This window comes from Pseudorasbora parva, chromosome 9, assembly GCF_024679245.1.
Source record: "Pseudorasbora parva isolate DD20220531a chromosome 9, ASM2467924v1, whole genome shotgun sequence".
Taxonomy (NCBI): Eukaryota; Metazoa; Chordata; class Actinopteri; order Cypriniformes; family Gobionidae; genus Pseudorasbora; species Pseudorasbora parva.
The window spans coordinates 20,414,296-20,434,653 of NC_090180.1; the positions used below are offsets into that span (position 1 = coordinate 20,414,296).

The 20,358-nt window shown below is 36.8% G+C and overlaps 1 protein-coding gene across 2 annotated transcripts in view; it reads left to right on the forward strand.

Moving 5' to 3' along the window:
- Positions 1–226: 226 nt before the first annotated feature.
- Positions 227–20,358, forward strand: part of usp33 (ubiquitin specific peptidase 33) — a 57,535-nt gene continuing 37,403 nt past the window's right edge. The window contains exons 1-4 of one of the 2 annotated variants that reach the window (XM_067454278.1): positions 227–495; positions 14,100–14,187; positions 15,745–15,798; positions 18,037–18,099. In XM_067454278.1, coding sequence (XP_067310379.1) covers positions 14,104–14,187; positions 15,745–15,798; positions 18,037–18,099 — 201 coding nt within the window. In that variant the 5' untranslated portion in view covers positions 227–495; positions 14,100–14,103. The remainder of the gene's footprint in view (positions 496–14,099; positions 14,188–15,744; positions 15,799–18,036; positions 18,100–20,358) is intronic. The other variant, XM_067454281.1, reaches the window with a different exon arrangement.

Consider the following 20,358-nt stretch of genomic DNA (forward strand, 5'->3'; position numbering starts at 1 on the left):
TAGATAGATAGATAGATAGATAGATAGATAGATAGATAGATAGATAGATAGATAGATAGATAGATAGATAGATACATTTTTTAGGAAAGCATCCACAATCCTGTCTGTGGCATCTTGAAAAGCCCTGGTGTGAATCGCTCTGTGACCGCACGGTGGCGTCTGGGCTGGGATAGACCCCCTTCAGGGGATCTCGATCAATGCGCTTCGCTGAGACTTTCCGCTCGTGCACACTAGGCGGCGCCGCCGTTGCCCGATGCTTCCCCATTCACTCTCAGCTCCGCACAACCGGAAGAAGCTGTTTGAATGTGTCATACCATGTAGCTCCAGTCTGAAGTTAAAGAGTCCGATGCAAGGCGTTTGAAAACCCGCTGTCTGCAAACGGAAGGACACTACAGTTATGTAGCTGACAAAGCCGAGCGACCGCCATATTTCAACCGTCAGTCTCTTCACCTGCAGAACCGATCCATATTTAAACCATCGTCCATTTCCCTAGAGGTGAGCTACTATTATATACGCGGCTGTGTGCGAACTGAAATATATCGTATTTAAAGCTTTCCATCCAGTTGAGTGAATATTAACCGGCGCATTGATTCTGTGCAGTGATAACAGTGATGTTGTGATCTGAGCTGATGCAGGGGCAGAGCTGTCAGATGATGTGACTTTAGCTTTAGCCCGCCGCATTCACACGCCTTCTGTCTGCTCTCCATTCACATTAAACGCTTCATTCGCCGACAGTCTGCAGGAATTTAAGACGTTCTTGTGGTTGTAACGATAGAAAGATGTGTAATCGTAGGAAAAGCTGCTTTGAAGTATGTGCGTGACAGGCAGTAAGCAGCTAGTTGCTAACTAGCCTAGCGAATATTCTGGCTTATGCTGACGCGTTGCTGGAGTGACGTCACACACAGCTGTAGAGGCCCTTTACTGTACATACTGTAGATTTACATTAAGACCTCCAACTGTTTGTAACATGATGTGTTGTCTTGTGTTACATTTATGATGTATTTTCTTGTATTATTTAATATTTGTAACACTTTTTTGTTATTAAAAGACGTGACTGTACATTAATGCACAATGCTATATGAATATACTGAACAACTTAATAATAAATCATAATTATTTACTATCTGGAATTCCCAATCTAAATTAAAACTCATTTGCATGTTTGTAGTTTTTTTTGGTGTCGGTTAATGGTCATGCAAGTAAACAAATATATTTTATTTACAATATTTTTATTTGTTTTTATTTGTTTTTATTTAAAAACATGCATTTAATTATTCTTTTGATTTAATTTAAATAATAGCACAGGGGCTGCAATGTACTGTAAGGGAAAATATTCATATAAATATTTATAAATATTTGTTAAAAATATAATAATGAATACATACAAATAAGATAACATGATTACAATAAATGAAGAAGATAAATAAGTTTAAAATATAGAATAAAGTGGTAAATAAGTTGGTAAATAATAAATACTGTATAACAGTACAATAATTAATAGAAATGATGCAACTTAATTGAAACAAAATAAATTCCAAATAATATTTAATATGCTTTATTATTTATTATTAAGTAAATGGGGTCTTTTAAGGAAGGAACTATAGATGCTTTTTAAATAGTAGGCTGGGGGTCCCTCACACAAAGATGATCATATTTGGTGGTGTAAGATTGAAAACCTTTGATTTAATACATTTGTGTCTTTTTATAAACTCAATAATCCCCTTATGAACCCCAGTTTGGGAAATCCAGCCATAAATAATGTAGCAGTGATATTTAATAACAATGCATATGTATTTATTGTCATATGCTTGCTTACAGGATATTTTCAGAGCAGTTAATAATATTTTCTAGGCATCTCATCTGATGACTATCTGGGCTTATAAAACTCCCACCTGCTCTTTTTGCATCCATTTATCTGGAATAGTCTTGCAAACAGCCTTTTCTGCTAAACTGTCAGTGAACTTTTTTTTTTTTTTTTTTTTTTTTTTTTTTTATTTATTTTTATTGACATACAAACCACAATAGTGCAGTAATTGACAATCGAGTAATTACATAATTCTAGAAGTGAAATAAAAGTGTGTTAATGTATAAGGTGTGTGTGGGTGAGTGTAGGTGTGGGTGTGTATTCAAAAGCAAAATTACACATTTATTATTTATTATATTATCACTACCACTTATCATCATCATACCATCATCATTGTAATAATCAGTGTCCCTTTTTTTTTTTTTTTTTTTTTTTTTTTTTTCATGTAATATTTATCATTGTCACCACTTTCAATGGGTCAATAAGTTTCACATAGTATAATAATAATATAAGATAATCCTCCCCCCACATCTTTTCAGTTCCTATACTTTTTATTTTATTTTTTTATTTTATTTTTATGTTGTGTGTAGTGTCTAAGGTGCATTAAAAGAAGGGGGACATTGTGCGAGTGTCTCAACTTAGGACAGAGATGCTGTCCTAGAGAAACCATTTCTCGCCTGTCCTACCTGCCTTAGTGTTTATGAGGTTTTCCAATTTAAATATACATACATACACACATTTCTCTTCTACATTGTGGTGCATTAAAAACACATGAAAAGATTAGGGGGAAAATTAGAATTAATCAATCGATTTTACTATAGTAGTAGTGGTGACAATGAAAACCAGGTTTGAAGTTCCAAAACAGCAATAATAATAGTTGATGATGATGATGATGATGATGATGATGATGATGATGATGACAATGATGAAAGCAAAGACAACAATGGAAACAGCAACAATAATAAAAATAATAATAATAAATAATAGCAATCATAACAATAACAATAATGAAACAATGAAACAATATTGACAATAATTGGAACTATGCAGTAATGCCTGTGGATTGATTAAGAGATGGGAGGAGACGGAGTTACGGAGAGAGAGAGGATTCAGAGTTGTAAGAGGTCAGAAAGTGTTGGATGGCAGAGGTCGCTTTCAGATGAGGGATTATAGGGGAGAGATGTGTATTCCATTGTAATAAAGTCGGTGAGAAGATTTTTCCAGTGGTTAATGTGTATTTTGTTACGAGTTTTCCAGTTCATGAGGATAGTTTTCTTGGCAATGGTTAGGGCTATGAGGAGAGTTTTAATGTTTATAGTTTTATCTGTAATTATTGTGAGGTCCCCAAGCAAGCAAAGAGAGGGCGATAGTGGGATGTGGCAGCCCACTATAGTGGATAGTGACTGTGTGACCTCTTCCCAGAAGTGTTTGATTGGAGTGCAGTGCCAGGTTGCATGGATGTATGTATCTGTAGATTTCTGACTGCAATGTGTGCAAATTTCTGATGTGAAACCCATTTTAGCTAATCTATTGGCCGTGTAGTGTGTTCTGTGAAGTGTTTTGTATTGTATCAATTGAAGATTAGCATTTTTGGACATGAAATAGATGTTTTTACAGATTTGGGTCCAGAAGTTGGCATCAGGAACTATTGAGAGATCGTTTTCCCATTTTATTGTTGGTAAGTATATGGTCTGAAATTGATTTGAAATGATGTCAGTGAACTTTTAAAGAAACCATTTTATGATCTTGTTTTTGCTTTTGGTTTGTTTAAGCTAAGAATGCTGTGAGATTGTAAAGTATGTGCAGGACCCATGCACACGTGGTTATAGATAGAGCACTAAAGGCTCAGATAACTTTTTTGTGTCGATTTATATCAAAAGTCCAAGACATGGCAGTGTTGTTTGTGTGTGTGTTGTGTGTGTGTGTGTTTAGCAAAACATGTCTTGACCTTTGCTCTGGATTAGCCTAAACTCAGTGCCACTGAGACTTTTGTACACAATTTAGAAAATTACTGATAGATGAGGAATGACTGCTCTTTTTTTATCTAGCATTTACAGGAAGTAAAATGATCTTGGTTAATAAAAGGGGGTGGGGGGGTGGTGAAATGCTGTTTCATGCATACTGAGCTTTTTACACTGTTAAAGACTTTGATTCCCATCCTAAACATAGACAAAGTTTCAAAAACTAATGTTGGACGTTTGATGGAGTATTTCTGTGTCAAAAATACTCCTTCCGGTTTCTCACAAGTTTCGGAGAGTTTTTTTCGAGTATGGGTCTACTTGACGTTAAAAGATCGGAAGGTCCTTGTATGGGCCGTACGGGCTCTTCTCCCGGTAGGGTGTGTGCGCGCCTGACTAGAGGGAGAGAGGAAATGCACTGCCGTGAACACTCTATCAGCTGCAGATCCAGTCGTCCGTGAACACTAATGTCGGTTATAGTCCGCGCCGCGCTCCACTTCATTCCTCCACTTTGACATTAAGCGACTTCAACGCGTCAGCACAGCATTCCGGGAAGGCAGCGCTGCATTTGAACCGATTTGAACGCAGAAATGCTTCAGTTGCATCGCAAAGTGGATCTCCACACTCCAAGTGTGTTTTTGACGGAGCCGTCCCAGCTATAAAGGTTCGGTCCTGCTTTGGAAGCAGCCGGTGAGTAAATCTGCTTCAAATGTCTGTGCTGTTGCTTATCGTCGTGTATATGTAAACATCAGTAAACAACACGATCGCGTGCTTCCTCATTCAAATGCGCTAACGGACTTCATTGCTGTTCTACGTAACGTTATAACGTTACACTAGTCTGACGTGCAAAACCGTTTTGCTTGCTACTAAGGTTTGGTCACATACAATAGTCCATAAACCAAATCATGTCCTCATAAACTGAGCGTAAATACAAATGTTGACAGGCCACTAAATACAGTACATACCAATAAGACGGATGTCCTGCTGTTGCTGTTTCTATTTCACCCTCCGAATTAGATTCTGGATCATATCTATTAGCTGAGATCGATAGCAAGGGTTTCTCCACGCTTGAGGACGTCACCGCTTTGTGCGCATTCGTCATTCTTTAGCTCCGCCCACACTATACGCCTCCAGGCGCTTGTTTTTTTCCGGAAAGACTCGGTACAGCCCATATTTCTTTTTATAAATATAATAAATCTAAAGACTTTTCGGAGATATGAAGGATGCAATACTACTCTATAGGAACTCAAGATTGACATGAGATTGACTGAAACTGAGTGTTTCACCCCCCCTTTAAATAAAATGAGGCATGGTATGCTAACTGTATATAACTTGCATATAACTTTATCTCGCGGCTCAGCAATTTTACCTCCTACGTACTTCCAGACATGGCTTTTTAGATTATGGAGTTAAAATCTCTTTCTCTGCTGCGGTTGAGTTGGGCTCTGCACTTTCTGCCATCTTCACTGCAAGACGCGTCAACTTTCAGCAGTGACAGTGCGACTCCTGTGTCCTGTCCCTGAACCCTCAGGCGCACGCTCACTCGCAAAGCAGACAGCCACGCCTACTACCGCGGCAGGGGATTTTTTTCCGTTTTTTTTTATTTTTTTATTCAAATATTAATTTTCACCTTCGAAATTCGTTTTTTAAAAACTATTCGAATATATATTCGAATTTAGAATATTCGTTGACAGCCCTACAGCGCGCGCGCACACACACCAACTACTCTGGTCTAAATTTAGACTACAGACATGAGCGCAGCTCAGATCATATGCGCGAGTCGGCACAGACAACAAACATATCGACCCATTTTAATTCTGTACAGAATGCTGCATTTCAACGTGATATGGAGGAGATTATGATGATAAATCATAATCATAATCATAACGACGATAGTGTTAGAGGAAACTGGCTTTACCAAACAGAGAAGGTCCGCTCTAGTCAAACTGTATATTAATGAAACGCTATTGGCTGTTTCAAAAAAGGGGAGGAGCTGCTAACAGCTGGAGCTGTTTCAGGGGAAATTACATCAACACATTGAATAATGCGGCGCGTTCCAAAGCACTTCAGTGGGCCTTTAAGTAGTTTTAACAGCTTTAAGTTTGAATGATTTAAGTTTGAAATTGATGGATGGATGGATGGATGGATGGATGGATGGATGGATGGATGGATAGATAGAAAACCCTAATGCTCAAAATAATTATTAATTTGTTTGAGTAGAGCCAATTCAAATTAAACAAATTAGTAAAATTTTGTTATGCTAGTTAAAAAAAAAATCTGTATTATATTGCTCCCCTCATTCAGCAGGTGCTATGCTAATGCTATCAATGCATTGTGTAACCAATTAGCTAGGTGGCATTTATTGAATTAGCTAGTTAAAGCTAATCATGTTTCCACTGCTAAAAATGTGAGAGACATGATATTTTGAAATGTATGAATTAACTTACTCAAATATTTCACGTTTATGGCAATTAAAATGTATGATTACAAAATATTTAAAAATCTGATGGGCTTAAACTTTAAATTTCTTAACTTTCTTAACAACTGATTACCTTAATTTTGAGTTTTGCCAACTTATTCGGGTTTACAATTTTGGTTTGGTTCTGCACTGTCAAAATAAAAGTTTTACTTTAAAGTACATTTTAGTCATGCTTTAAAGAAGTAAACTTATTTCGATGCCGTGACTAGTATACTAAAGCACATATTAAGTACTTGATTATTTGTTATTTGATATTCAAAGCTTATGTATGTTAAATTAAATGTACTAAATTGCAGTTTCATCATTATGTAAACTGTTATAAGTTTAAATACATGACAAACTTCAATGGAAATGGCATTACATTTTAATTTACCGTTATTGTTTGTCAGTACAGTCTTCAGTAGTACACTATAACCATATTTTAAAGTATTTAATTGAAATGAAATTATAATAATTAGTAGAAATTACATATACAAATGTCTTAAATGTGTCAAGTGAGCACTTATAAGTTCAACTTTGCATTTAATGTAAATTCAAACTAGATACATTTTCTTGCAAATCCCATGCAATTAGGTTTCAGAGAACATTACATTCTTTTAAAAAAATGTTTATTTAAAGTGTATTATTTCCATGTACAAGACAAGTACTATTTTTAAAAGGGTACACTTCATAAACATGTTTTTGTTTTTAACGCTATGCAAATTAGCAATTTTATTGATAACATATCTTTGCTTCTTGTTTTTATAGCGAATGTTTTCAATAATTTCTGTTATCTGTGAGATGTTTTCATAATATATAATGTTTGACACATGGTCAGAGAGCGATTGATGCATTGCTATTGATTTTCACTCAGCTGATAGTCCTGGTCTAACTGGCTTCTGGCTTAATACTTATTCTACCCAAGAGTGTGTAGTGTGTTCATTTAGTCCATTTAGCCAGTATGGCATCTGTCCAGTGTACTTAACCCTGATACAGATTCCTCTGTTGCATAAAGTGACCGATCAAATGTGCTGCAGAGATGCACAAAACCTTGTGTTTCCTTTTCTCTGTGGTTTTCTGTTAAAGAACTAAACATTTATTGGAAACCTTATTGAAAAAAGTAATTTAATTAAAAGTTTATTTTAGTGTTTAGGTTTTGTTTCGAACAATTGAACAAAGCAATTAACTGTTTTTGGTGATTTGTTGCTTTGTTTTATTCTGTTGTCTGATGTTAACTTATGACGTTTGTGTGTGTTTTTTACAGTGGAAAGCATCATAATAAGTAATAGGTTAAGTAAATATAAGTAATTTTAGGTTTTTAGCCTTGCTTTTCGAAGACTTGGAAGTAAACGCCCACTGCAATGATTGGATGATTTGCATATTATAATGAGCTTTGGCTCCCTTACACCTGTGGAATTTTTTAGAAAACTTCCAAGGTGGAGAAACGGCAACCGGAATGATTCGCCCACTGAGGCCTGTTGCATGTAGCGGAACAAACTCTTAAGTTTCATAGTAGGTTTAGAGTTGACAAATCCAGATAAATCCAACTTGGTTAGATCAAGTTCAATGGTCTCTCAAAGCTTGGTATAAACATTGTCTGTCAACTCCGGTTCAATCTAGAGTTTGCGATTAACTCTGAAGCGCATGCACTTGGAAGTGGCACGTGCGGCAAACGGCCAATCACAGTGTCCGTTTGGCTCACTTCTCTTCTGAAGATTTGAGGGATCGTATTGAAAATGATCATGAAATTAAATGTGTTTACAAAGAGCTGTGCGCTTATTGAAGAAAAATGCTATATGCAATATCTTGTTAAATAATGTGATACTCTATGCGATACGATATTGCAATTAGTGTGTAAAATCTATTTAAATTATATTAAATATATATATATATATATATATATATATTTAAAAACTGAGAATTAAACCATTTGTATTTCACAATCTTTCTAGGAAAAGAAAGCATCGCTACAACTTCTGAAAGTGTCAGACAGCGCGAGACTGCAAGTTATTGTTTTTCGCAAATTATTGCGTTTAATAACTCTTTTTAACCTCAAGCAAATCCCATACGTAACAGTGGTGTGCCCAGTCTATTCTCTGCTATACGTCGACCTAAAACGGACACTTATGCAGAAGTAGCCTATTAAAATCATTCAGATATTCAGCATGCCGTTGCGATATGCATACGATATGTACAGTTACTAGGGCTGGGTATCGATTCAGATGTTCCAATTCGATTTCGATTCACAAGCCTTCAGATCGATTCGATTTCAATTCCTGGATTCGATTTTGTATTCTCGATTCAGCTCAAATATAGATTTAATACAAATAGGTATTTATAGTTATAAAAAAGAACAGTGAACATAAGTGAGTAATTAAAAATAAATGAAGAGCCACAAACCTGTATATTCAACTTTTTATTTTAGGTACACCTGAGTACATTAAAACAGAACGCATCTCTATGTTTCAAATCAACAGTCTAACTTTTTTTTACAGTCTATGGTTAATTCCTGGACACATAGTTGCCATGGTAACGGACAACAATACCTTTACGTGCTGTCTTAAGTTGACTGTGGACTAACTTTTATTTGAGGATATCTGTTTATAATATAAGCTATTAGGGTTTGAATTAGGGCTGCACGTTTTCAAGTTTTTCATTAACCGTTAACCGAGGCCCTTAGCGGTTAATACTCGGTTAACCCTAGTGTGCGTCAGGGTTATTTTTAGTTTATTAATTTGACGACCGCCATCTCCGTAGTGAACACGCCTATAGAGAGAAATGCACATCATGGATTACATAATCAGAGAGTAGCCTATTTCTTTTCGTTTTAAATTGTTAAAAGACATTTCAAGCTTTCTTAAGATATTTTCATGTCTGTGAGGCCTACGCTGAGTTTCGTTACATTAGGATGAGATGCGCTCCAGTTCACGAGCAATGCAAGTGGCCGCGAGGGCGCCTGCATGATTAGGGCATGCAGTAAAATATGCAGCCGAGAATGATTCCCACAGCGTTTGACTCGCGCGGCTGAGCCTCTCCCGGCAGAGAGTTCAAGCATCTGTGGACTCGTCCCTTCAGCTCTGGCCATCTTGCATTCAGTCCGCGATTAGCTTTTTTTTTTTTCTTTATTACAGTTAAAGTAACCTCTGCTTTTCTCTAGTCATTCACAAGTTTCTCACTTCAAACTTTCTTTCTTCTGCTCCGTTATGCACAGCGCGTGTGGCTCCCACTCTGCTTCTGCCCTAATGCGACTTTTAGTCCAGTGCGATTTATGTTATTTTCCTCTTCATGACGCATTTTTTGACTGATGCGACTTATACTCCGGAGCGACTTATAGCCTGAAAAATGCGGTAAGCACTGCATTGCAATACTTGCATTTTGCCCCGTCACTCTCATTTTTAAAGTGCTCCCACGCTTTCTTTGCCCGCTTCATTGCCCACTTCAAAAGCATAGACAGTAAAAGAAATGGACCGAGCGATCCCATTGACGTCAACGGCGAAATAATGAAGTCAACCTAGGGGCACTCACTTCCTGATGGCTGAGTGAACTGCGCAGGCTCAGACTGAGCTTGACGACGTAGATGTGACGTGAGCCTCCTGTCTGACAGCTGTAGGTCTTCTAGTAGATGTGGAAAGTGAAAGCTGAATCACGTTGTTTAAATATTTTCTCCTGTTGCTTTTGGCTCACTATGGGCTTCTCCCCATTCTTCTCCCTTGACTTTATCAGACTTTATGTCTCCACGTCCCCCCGACTGTCTCATAGACAGTAAAAGATTGCCTGCGAGCGTCTCCTCGGGTCTATACGGTAATTTCTCAACTGTGCGACAGAGTCGCGTTGGTTATGACGCAATCGTTAGCCTATTTTTACAAAAACAGTTTCTGCGGGGCGATAGTGTAAGATACAAGGTAATGGAGCCTTTTATACATTGTCGTGTTTCTTTAGAAATAAACAATGGACAAATGGAGTCTTTAAACGTCTCAGATGTAAAGTTATTCACTGTCAAAGTGACTCAAAAATGAATGGGAGTCAATGGGATGCTAACAGCAGGTGATGGCTTGGTTAGCAATGGCAGCCCCCAGGGGTGGAACGCTTTCCGAGCGCTAGAGCTGTGTCCCAAAGTGAAGTGCGCGCACTTCGAAGGCCGCATTTGAAGTGCGATTACGTCATACCTCCACTACGAAGACTGTCCCAATGTGAAGGCTGCACCCTCTGAAGGCCGCATTTGAAGTGCGATTACGTCACAGCGGCACTACGTAGGCTGTCCCAAAGGGAGAGCTGCACTTCTGAAGGCCGCATTTGAAGTGCGATTGCGTCACAGTGGTGCGACGAAGGCTGGCGCAATTCATGAGCGACTTCAAAATGCGCCCTTCGGTTCTCAGGCAAAGGAAGGGTACAGCAGATGGGACCTTCCCATAACTTCGCAGCCTTCCCTATCCCAGAATTCATAGCACACTGGTGACTACAGGATTTGACTGGTCCGCATTCCCGCGGCACTCGATCAGATTCCAGTAAAGACGGTAGCGGTCGGTAACTCAAGTGTAGCCTGGGTAGGCTACTATTGAACACAACAGCGCAAGCGCTTGAATTAAATAAAACGTTCAACGTTAGTGCATTCACACAGTTCCCAGTTCCCTGCCCTGAGCAAGATAAACTTTAATTTCCCAATTTTTAAATGCTATTTATTTCTCAACCATTATCTCAAGTAGAGGAATCAGTCCATTATCACCCCTTTCGCTGTTTCTTTTTTTCCCATACAAAATTTCTTTAAATAGCCTTCAAAATATAATCTGCGCGGCGCTGTATTTTCGTCCTGCTCCCGCTATTCCGCACCGCACCATTCCGCTCGCGCAAAATTCACTCCGTGCTCACCCGCTATAAATTATTTTATTCCCGACCCGACTGATCCAGCTAAATTTAGATTTTGTTTCCAGAATCTATCTTTTAAATTTCCCTTACAGAAAGAGAGACACTGGATAGGAATTGTCCGTGCAATCATTTATTTTTCTTACAGCCTATCCGTAACTAAAACAAATATCACAGACAAATAGGCTAAATCAAATGTGACATCTGTCACTCAGAATTATAAGAAAAAATACAAACAAACGAAAACTGCTGACTTAGCTGCTAAAATAAAGTTTTTATATATATATATATGAATGAATGAATGAATGAATGAATGTTCACTGACGGAAACATCGATCCTCCAAAGGCTGAATGCGTGGCCGACACAGAACAATTTAAATGAGCTTATTATTTTTTATGCAAGTTATTTGTAAATTAAACGAACTGCTGTCTATTGTTCATTTTCGTTAACTTCAAACGTAGGCTAAATTAAAGAGAAGTGGTTTTTCTATAGCCTAGCTATTGTTTATTTTTGTAATGCACGTTATAATTTGTAGCTACATTAAACACATTTATGTTTTTACATATATTTTCTTGTCATGTAATTTAAAATGTGTAAATGAAAATAAATTGGTCTATTAGCCTACGTAGGCTTTTTACAACTATAGCCTATTTATAGACCAATAAAATAACTTAAGTTTAACATTAGAAACAACAAATTTTTATTATCAGCCAAACCAGAAGAAAACCCTTTTCTACTCTTTCATTGCGCTGAGCGGGAGAAGCTGGAGCTGGACCGGGATGGGGAATAATGCACAATAGAGACTCTGGTAAGGCCTGAGCGGGACATCATCTTCTGGGATGAGTGCATATTTCCACTGTCCGCAGCTTTGCGGGGCCGAATCGGTCGACGGCTGCATGGCATGCCATAAAAAAAAACATGGACGTATATAGGCTAAATATTTAAAATATATTGTAACAGTTACATTTAACATAAGAAATAAACTGTTAACTTATATTTGCAATTTGACAATATTTAACCGGCTACAGATTTACATGCTTATGGTCCAGCCCATCGTCGCAGGCTTTGAAGCATGTCAAAACCCAATAGAAAGCTCAAAAAAAGTATATATATATATATATATATATATATATATATATATATATATATATATATATATATATATATATATATATTTCTCTTTTTAAATCTCCTCACGAACGTCCGCTGTCAGTTGTCAGAAACTGCTCCATTAACGGTGCTTTGGTTCATTGTTGCCAAGTCTTGAATGGGGTTGCATTTAGGCTACTGTTGCTTTGGGATGTTTGTAGCCTATAGTCACCAGGTTAAGTTGTCTTTACTTAAGCAATATTTCTACTGCCCGCGCCCCGCATTTTGGGATATTTTGGCCCATTCTGGCTGTGATTCCGATACTTTTGAATAACAATTGGAGGGGTTTTATTATTCAGACCTGGCAACCCTGTCCCTCGGTTCGCCCTTCGTGCACTTTGAAGGTGTGGCCTAGTCTGGCCTTCGAAGTGCATGGCCTTCGAAGTGCGCACCCTTCACTTTGGGACACAGCTTAGATTACCCCCTTGTTCGAAAGCTGCTCATGACTTCTTCTTGTGGATATTACAAATGTCTGGGAGCGCTCTGGCGGTCTCTAGGGGTGCAAAAATATATTACAACTAAATTCAAAGCACGTCATTGACGCCACTTAACCGAGCAAAATGTTTCACTCGGTTACGCAATTTTTAACGGTTAATCGGTTAGGGTTAAGGTTAGAAATAAATATGGAAAAGATCGATTCATGGCCTTTGAGAATCGATTCTGAATCGACCAGATTGAAACAAAACAAAAAGTCTCTTTTCTCTTTGGGTCTCTCTTTACATTAGTGCTGTCACTTTTTATTCGATATTCGAATATGCATTCCAACATGACGTGAAATATCCGTAATCGAACTATAAATAAACTATCCGCTTTTTGAAGTGCCATGTAGCACAATTTTTTAGTGGGGTGCATTTACATAATATTTGAATACATTGCTTGATATTTGATATCCGTTCGAATTAGATTCTTTTTAAAAATGACTGCCCTACTTTACAGTCATTATTTTTTACAGGCCGCTGTCAATAAAAGCTTTTATTTGACTAACAAGGAAGTTTTCAACTCTGAAACTTACAGGATTCTTACATTACGATGGCCTTTTATATATCAAAAGCTCTAAGGAAAGTTGATATCTCAATTCATGACCCCTTTAAAATAATGGGGAAAAATTACACTCACTGCTCTTGACTGAATAACTTTAATAAGGATCAATCTACTATAAGACTACAGTGCTATTTTGCATTTGATTATTCATTTTTCTCTACCTGAAAATCATTGTTAGACTTACCTGAAAACATGAAAGGCAGCGTTCATTTTATTTGTAGGTTGGTTCTATTGTATTTCTTCTATTGCTGGTAATATGATTAGTTGTTCTTATTTTATTATTGACAGTTTACTTGTCTTTAACAGTATTAGAATTGTATATGAGTTAGGCTAGTAATTTATCATTTATTAAGGTCTTCAAAAACAACTAGGCCTATTTTATTTATCACTTTTTTTTGTGCTAGGGGCAAAAAATAAAACATTCAACAGGACAAAATTTACCAGCAGAACAAGTACTTTTCATTGAGCCCTGCAGAGATTTGTGATTTAAAATTAAGAATACCACTAAAATACTTAATTTATTGCTAATTTTGGCTTGGCCCATTTTTTTATGCTCAGGAGTGTAGGCTATATCTTGGTCATTTAAGATGCATTGCTGTTTTCTTCAGGTAGGAACATGTGTCTCCATTGTCCACTTGTGTTCAGGTTTCGAGGAGATTGTCTCTGGTTTCATTTGAGAGACGCACCATGACTTATTGTTTACACTACAAATGCAATGCATTTCTAATTCTAACAACCTCTGATGTGTTTTTTTAATGATAAAATCCTAGCTTGTATTGAAATAAAACTTTACTAATGTGTTCATCTTTCTCTCTTTTTTTCCACAAGAGCGATGTCTGGAGTGTCAGGCAATGACTGCCCGCACTTGGAGTGTGTGGGAGAGATCACCAAGGAAGAACTCATCCAGAAGTCTCACGTGAGTCTAAGCAAAGACCCAGTCCCAACCTTTATCACATCATTGCTTTCGCCCATTTCTTATAGCTCAAATGTACTGTGCATTATTTAAGAGAGCAATGACCCCTCTTTGAGTTCACAACGTTACACTAATATTGCATGGCTTCCTTACAAATAAGAGCTTAGGCTATAAACAGCGCATGCTGTCGGGTGGAATCAATGTGCAATTATACATTATAGCAGTTTAAAAGCATCAGGGTTCAGCAGAGGTTGATGCACCACTAATTGCTTGCTAGCAAAAGATAGAATGCATGTTTTCAGTAGTTTTTTCTTACGTTAATGTTGCAGAGCTGAGAGCTACAGTCAGTATGTGGTTTTTATGGTTTTGAAAGAACTCTCTTATCTATGGAAGCCTGTTTCCGCTACTAAATAAAAAAATAAAAAGAGTAATTCCGACTTTTTCTCATAATTCTGACTTATTTTCTCACAGTTGCGTGATAGTCACAATTCTGACCTTTTTTCTCACAATTGGGAGTTATAAAGTATGAATTCTGTGATTATAAGGAAGTTTTATATATATATATATATATATATATATATATATATATATATATAAGGAATTCTCACAATTGCGACTTATATAAAGTTATAAAGTTACAAATTCTGAGATATAAACTCGCAATTGCGTGATATAAAGTCACAATTCTGACTGAGAAATTGTCAGAATTGTGACTTTATATCACGCAATTGCGAGTTTATATCTCAGTATTTGTAAATTTATAACTTTATTTAATTTCAATACTGTGAAATAGTATTACAGTTTCAAATAACTGTTTTCTATTTTAAAATACAGTTTATTTCTCTAATGGCAAAATTTTCAGGATCATTACACCAGTCTTCAGTGTTCCATCATCCTTCAGAAATCCTTCTAATATCGTTTTTTTGGTCACTTTAGATTAGGGTCCAACTCTCAATGTTCCAGCTCAGTAATGGTTTTATATGTGCTTTATAGAACTAATAAACAGCCAATATCCTAGTAATATGCTAATAAGCAGCTAGTTAATGGTTAGAATTGAACCCTAAACTAAAGTGTTATCCATTAAAACAATGAAATGATTCCAATGTGCTGATTTGTTCCTCAAGTAAAAACAAATGTTAATATTAATATTTTTGTCATGATCTGCTTCAGGATTATTTGTTGAATAGAAAGCTCATGAGAACAGCATTTATTTGAAATAGTTATCTTGGTAACACATTAGTTTAGGGTCCAATTCTTACCATTAACTAGTTGCTTATTAGCATGCATTTAGATTATTGGCTGTTTATTAGTACTTATAAAGCACACATTAATGCCTTATTCTGCATGACAATATTCGACATCCTAACCCTTAACCCTACCCAACACCTAAGCTTAACTACCTTACTAACTATTAGCAAGCAGTAATTTGGTGTTTGAGGCCTAATTGGACCCTAATCTAAAATGTGACTAAAATATTTAACATTATAAATGCCTTTAGTGTCACATTTGATCTATTTAATGCATCCTTACTGACTAAAGTATACATTTATTTGTTTACAGGGTCAGTGTCAGGACTGTAAAGTCGGGGGACCAAACCTTTGGGCCTGTCTAGAGGTAAGTTCATTTTCTATTAATATTAATTGTATTATAATTTATATATATATACATATATATATATATATATATATATATATATATATATATATATATATATATATATATATATATATATATATATATATATATATATAATATTTAGTGCTGTCAACGTTAACGTATGCATACATTTTTTACGCAGTTTCCGCGACACCCGTTTTTTCTGTCATCCTTTGGCTTTTATTACAATATATGATTACACTCTTATTCATGCAAATGATTTTGAATGATTAAAGAGCGACAAGACAAAAGAGAACTCGCTGTCTGTTAACGTCATGACCAAAGACTGTAAATATCATGACACAGAACGATGCGTGCCAGTATCATGAGCACACACAACGCACCATAATCGAGTTCTCTTTCGCATTTGAACAAAGTTACACTCAGAATTATGCCAAAATATTTGTTTTGCTGAAATGTTTGTTGTTTTGTATCCTCATAAGAGCAGTCTTATATTAGTTGGATAAAGTCTTAAATTACCTTAAAGAGTTGTGAAAAAAATGTCATTAATGTTAACCAAACCACAATGATAAGAGAGAAATGTACTCTTGCTCTTGACTAAAGAACTTTTGTAACTTTAATAAGGATTAATATATATTTAGTTCATAATTGATGCAATGCAGACTGTTTGATAACTATTCAATTTCTATTTCATAGAGACATTAATAGCAGTTTTAGTATCAGTGATACTGGCCTTCATAAAAAGATGCCATTCAAACAAATATTTAAAATATACTGTTTTTGTTTTTTATTCATTAATTTGAAGATTAACTGTGAAAGTATTGCATTATAAAATGTATTAAAAACGTATACAAACGTATCATGATTAATCACTTTTTTTTTTGATTAATCTAGTCTAGTTTTTATTTTTAATTATCAATTGACAGCACTAATATATATACACTGATCAGGCATAACATTATGACCACTGACAGGTTAAGTTAATAACCGATTATCTTTTCATCACGGCACCTGTTAGTGGATTGGATATATTAGGCAGCAAGTGAATATTTTGTCCTCAAAGTTGTGTTGTGTAAACAAATGTGTTAGAAGCAAAAAAATGGACAAGTGTAAGATTTGAGCAAGTCTAACAAGGGCAAAATTGTGATGGTTAGACGACGGTCAGAGCATCTTCAAAACTGCAGAGCTTGTGGGATGTTCCTGGTCTGCAGTGGTCTTAGTATCTCTCAAAGGTGGTCCAAAGAGGGAACAGTGGGGAACTGGCGACAGGGTCATGGGTGGCCAAGGCTCATTGATGCACGTGGGGAGTGAAGGCTGGCCCGTGTGGTCTGATCAAACAGACGAGCTGCTGTAGCTCAAATTGCGCAAGAAGTTAATTCTGGTTCTGATAGAAAGGTGTCAGAATACACAGTGCATTGCAGTTTGTCTCTAACCAGTCAAGGTGCCCGTGCTGACCCCTGTCCGCCACCAAAAGCACCAACAGTGTGCATGTGAGCATCAGAACCTGACAATGAAGCAAGCGCGCGCATGCGCGTGTGTGTGTGTAAGGTAGCACTATGGGAAGAAGACAAGCTGGCAGAAACAGTGTGATGCTTTGTCAATGTTCTTTTGGGAAAACTTGGGTCCTGCCATACATGTGGATGTTACTTCTACACTTACCACTTACCACTTACCTAAGCATTGTTGCAGACCATGTACACTCTTTCATGGAAACAGTATTCCCTGGTGGCTGTGGCCTCTTTCAGCAGGATTATCCGCCATGCCACAAAGCAAAAATTGGTCAGGAATGGTTTGAGGAGCATAACAATGAGTTTGAGGTGTTGACTAAGCCTCTAGATTCCCCAGATCTCAATCTATTTGAGCATCTGTGGGATGTGCTTAACAAAAAAGTCTGATCCATGGAGGCCCCACCTCACAACTTACAGGACTTAAAGGATCTGCTGCTAACATGTTGGTGCCAGATACCACATCACACCTTCAGGGGTCTAGTGGAGTCCATGCCTCAACAGGTAAGGGCTGTATCGGCAGCAAAAGGGGGACCAACAACCAACACAATATTAGAAAGGTGGTCATTATGTTATGCCTAATCAGTTATATAATTTTAATGAATTTGACTTTGAAATGACTATCCAAACATCTCTTATGAATGGTGACGTGAAATTCTTAATTATTGAATGCTAGTTTATAATGCAGGCTGCAGAGTGTAATTTCTTTTTATGTTTATGACTTGTTCAGAACGGCTGTTCATATGTTGGCTGTGGAGAGTCACATGCGGACCACAGCACTGTCCACTCTCAGGTTGGTCATCATATTCTCTACCACTTCTTAGCTGTGCAATAATTATTCAAAATCATGTTTTGAAAATGTTTAAACATTGTAATAACTATAAATTATGCATAATTACATACAACTAAGTAACCCTAAACCAAATCCTAAGCCTAACCCTATAGTAAATACATGTAGTTAATTGCTATTACTCAGTACTTAAATGTATAACTACACCAACACAGACACCTTAAAATAATGTGAAACCTAAATATTTTATTTAGCTCAATTTATGTAATGTATTGATGCAGCATGGGATGTTTTCACCCACAGTGAGCTGTCATTGTACATTTCAGACATGATGTGTGACCCTCATTGCATTACAGCTGTAGGATAAGATTTGTATGTGGATTTAGACCGGTGGATCTGATCCCTGATCACATGTGTCACTCTGTGTTTGATTTCAAGGCTGTTATTCTGAATGTGACCTGAATGATGAAATGAACCACTGAAGTGTGTTTTGAATCCCAGGCTGGCCTGTGGCTGAACTCCTCCATTATTAATCAGCACTCCAGTGGCGATCTTCTATCCCACTAAAGCCCATTCTGATTACCCATTACCAAAACCCCACAATGCTGTCTGTATGAACAAGACATAGAGAAAAAAGAGAAAAAAGACATACTTCCTCCACAATAGCCTGCATTTATTGCAGCAAATGGCATGTTTTTTTTCTTGCACAAAATGGTTTTCCTCTAGCAGGGCGCTTGTGGGTATAGAGTACTGCAGTGATGATGTCTTTTTTTGTACACTGACTCACTGAATATCATCACCCTGGTTCCCTCATCAAAAAAAAAAAAAAAAAAAAAAAACGTAGGATTTTTCTATTGGCTTTTGGATTATTGCAGATAATTAGCTCTTTGACAAACAAAAGTCTATGATTCCTACACATTTGGTTCATCAAAACAATCTTCACAAATGAACACAACTTTTATTATTTTTAAAGTGTAAAGGCACTACATAGGCTATATTTAAAATAATATATAATCATCTTAAGAATGCGGACTAGTGAGTAGATGCGTTTTCATGTTTGGCTGGTGATGTTTAATGTTCCCAGCAACCTCTGTAGTCCCATTTAGCCACTTGCTTGCAAACGCCTTAGAGTAAAAGCTTTAAAGTAATAACATTCACAAAGAGTTCCTGATGTCATTTTAAGTCTATAAAGCACTTTCAAAACCATACCAATAAATGCATGGTCTGAAATGTGGGCTTGTCTGAATCCACTTTTGCTAGTTTAATGATGGAAAAAACTGTTGGCGCGCCAGGCGCATAGTCCAAAAGGGTTGTACCTAGTCTCTTAACTCTTTCACCGCCAAACACGGAAATTTCCGTTATTTGTGAGAAAACGCTTCCAGGCCAATAACGGAATTTTCCGTGTTTCCGTGTTTTCACTGTCGGGCGCTAGGGGGCGCTATTGCGCATCTTCTGAATGAGTACTGAATCTCCTGATCAAAACACACGTGAGGAAGACGCAGTGAAACGAGCAATCGCATGCAATCATATGCATATTAAAAATAACGTGATCATCCTCATTAAACAGCATATAAATCAAAACTGCCTAATGTTACTGAATGAAATGTGGACCCAGGACGAGCTACAGGACTGTGTAAGCATTAGGGGTGTTGATGGACTCAATCTACTCCATCTGTGTTTGATCATCACTCTGTATCTGATCTGGAAACAGTCTTTCACAAAAATTTGATTTTCTCAGCTTTTTGTTCAAAATGTTGCTTTTTTTATGAAACCTACCCATATTCAAGTGTTGATAAAAAAGGAATGCATGAAGCTAGAATAAAACATTTTTTTTTTTTTAAAGAAGAGGGTCAGATCTTTATTTTGATATATTGCATGCTCAGATATTAATTTAACAAAATATTCTGTGAAAATTGTCAAAAACCCTGGCGGTGGCTGGCAACTTTTTTTAAAAACGCTGGCGGGGAAAGAGTTAATGAGTCATGGTTGTGTTTTGAGCATGACGTGCAATAAACCAATCAGAGTCTCATCTCCCATTCCCTTTAAAAGCCAGTTGTGCGTGCACCATGGTGGGTTAGCTATTTACAGTGGGGCAAAAAAGTATTTAGTCAGCCATCAATTGTGCAAGTTCTCCCACTTAAAAAGATGACAGAGCCCTTTAATTTTCATCATAGGTACACTTCAACAATGAGAGACAGAATGAGAAGGAAAAAAATCCGGAAAATCAATTTTTAAAGAATTGATTTGCAAATTATGGATGAA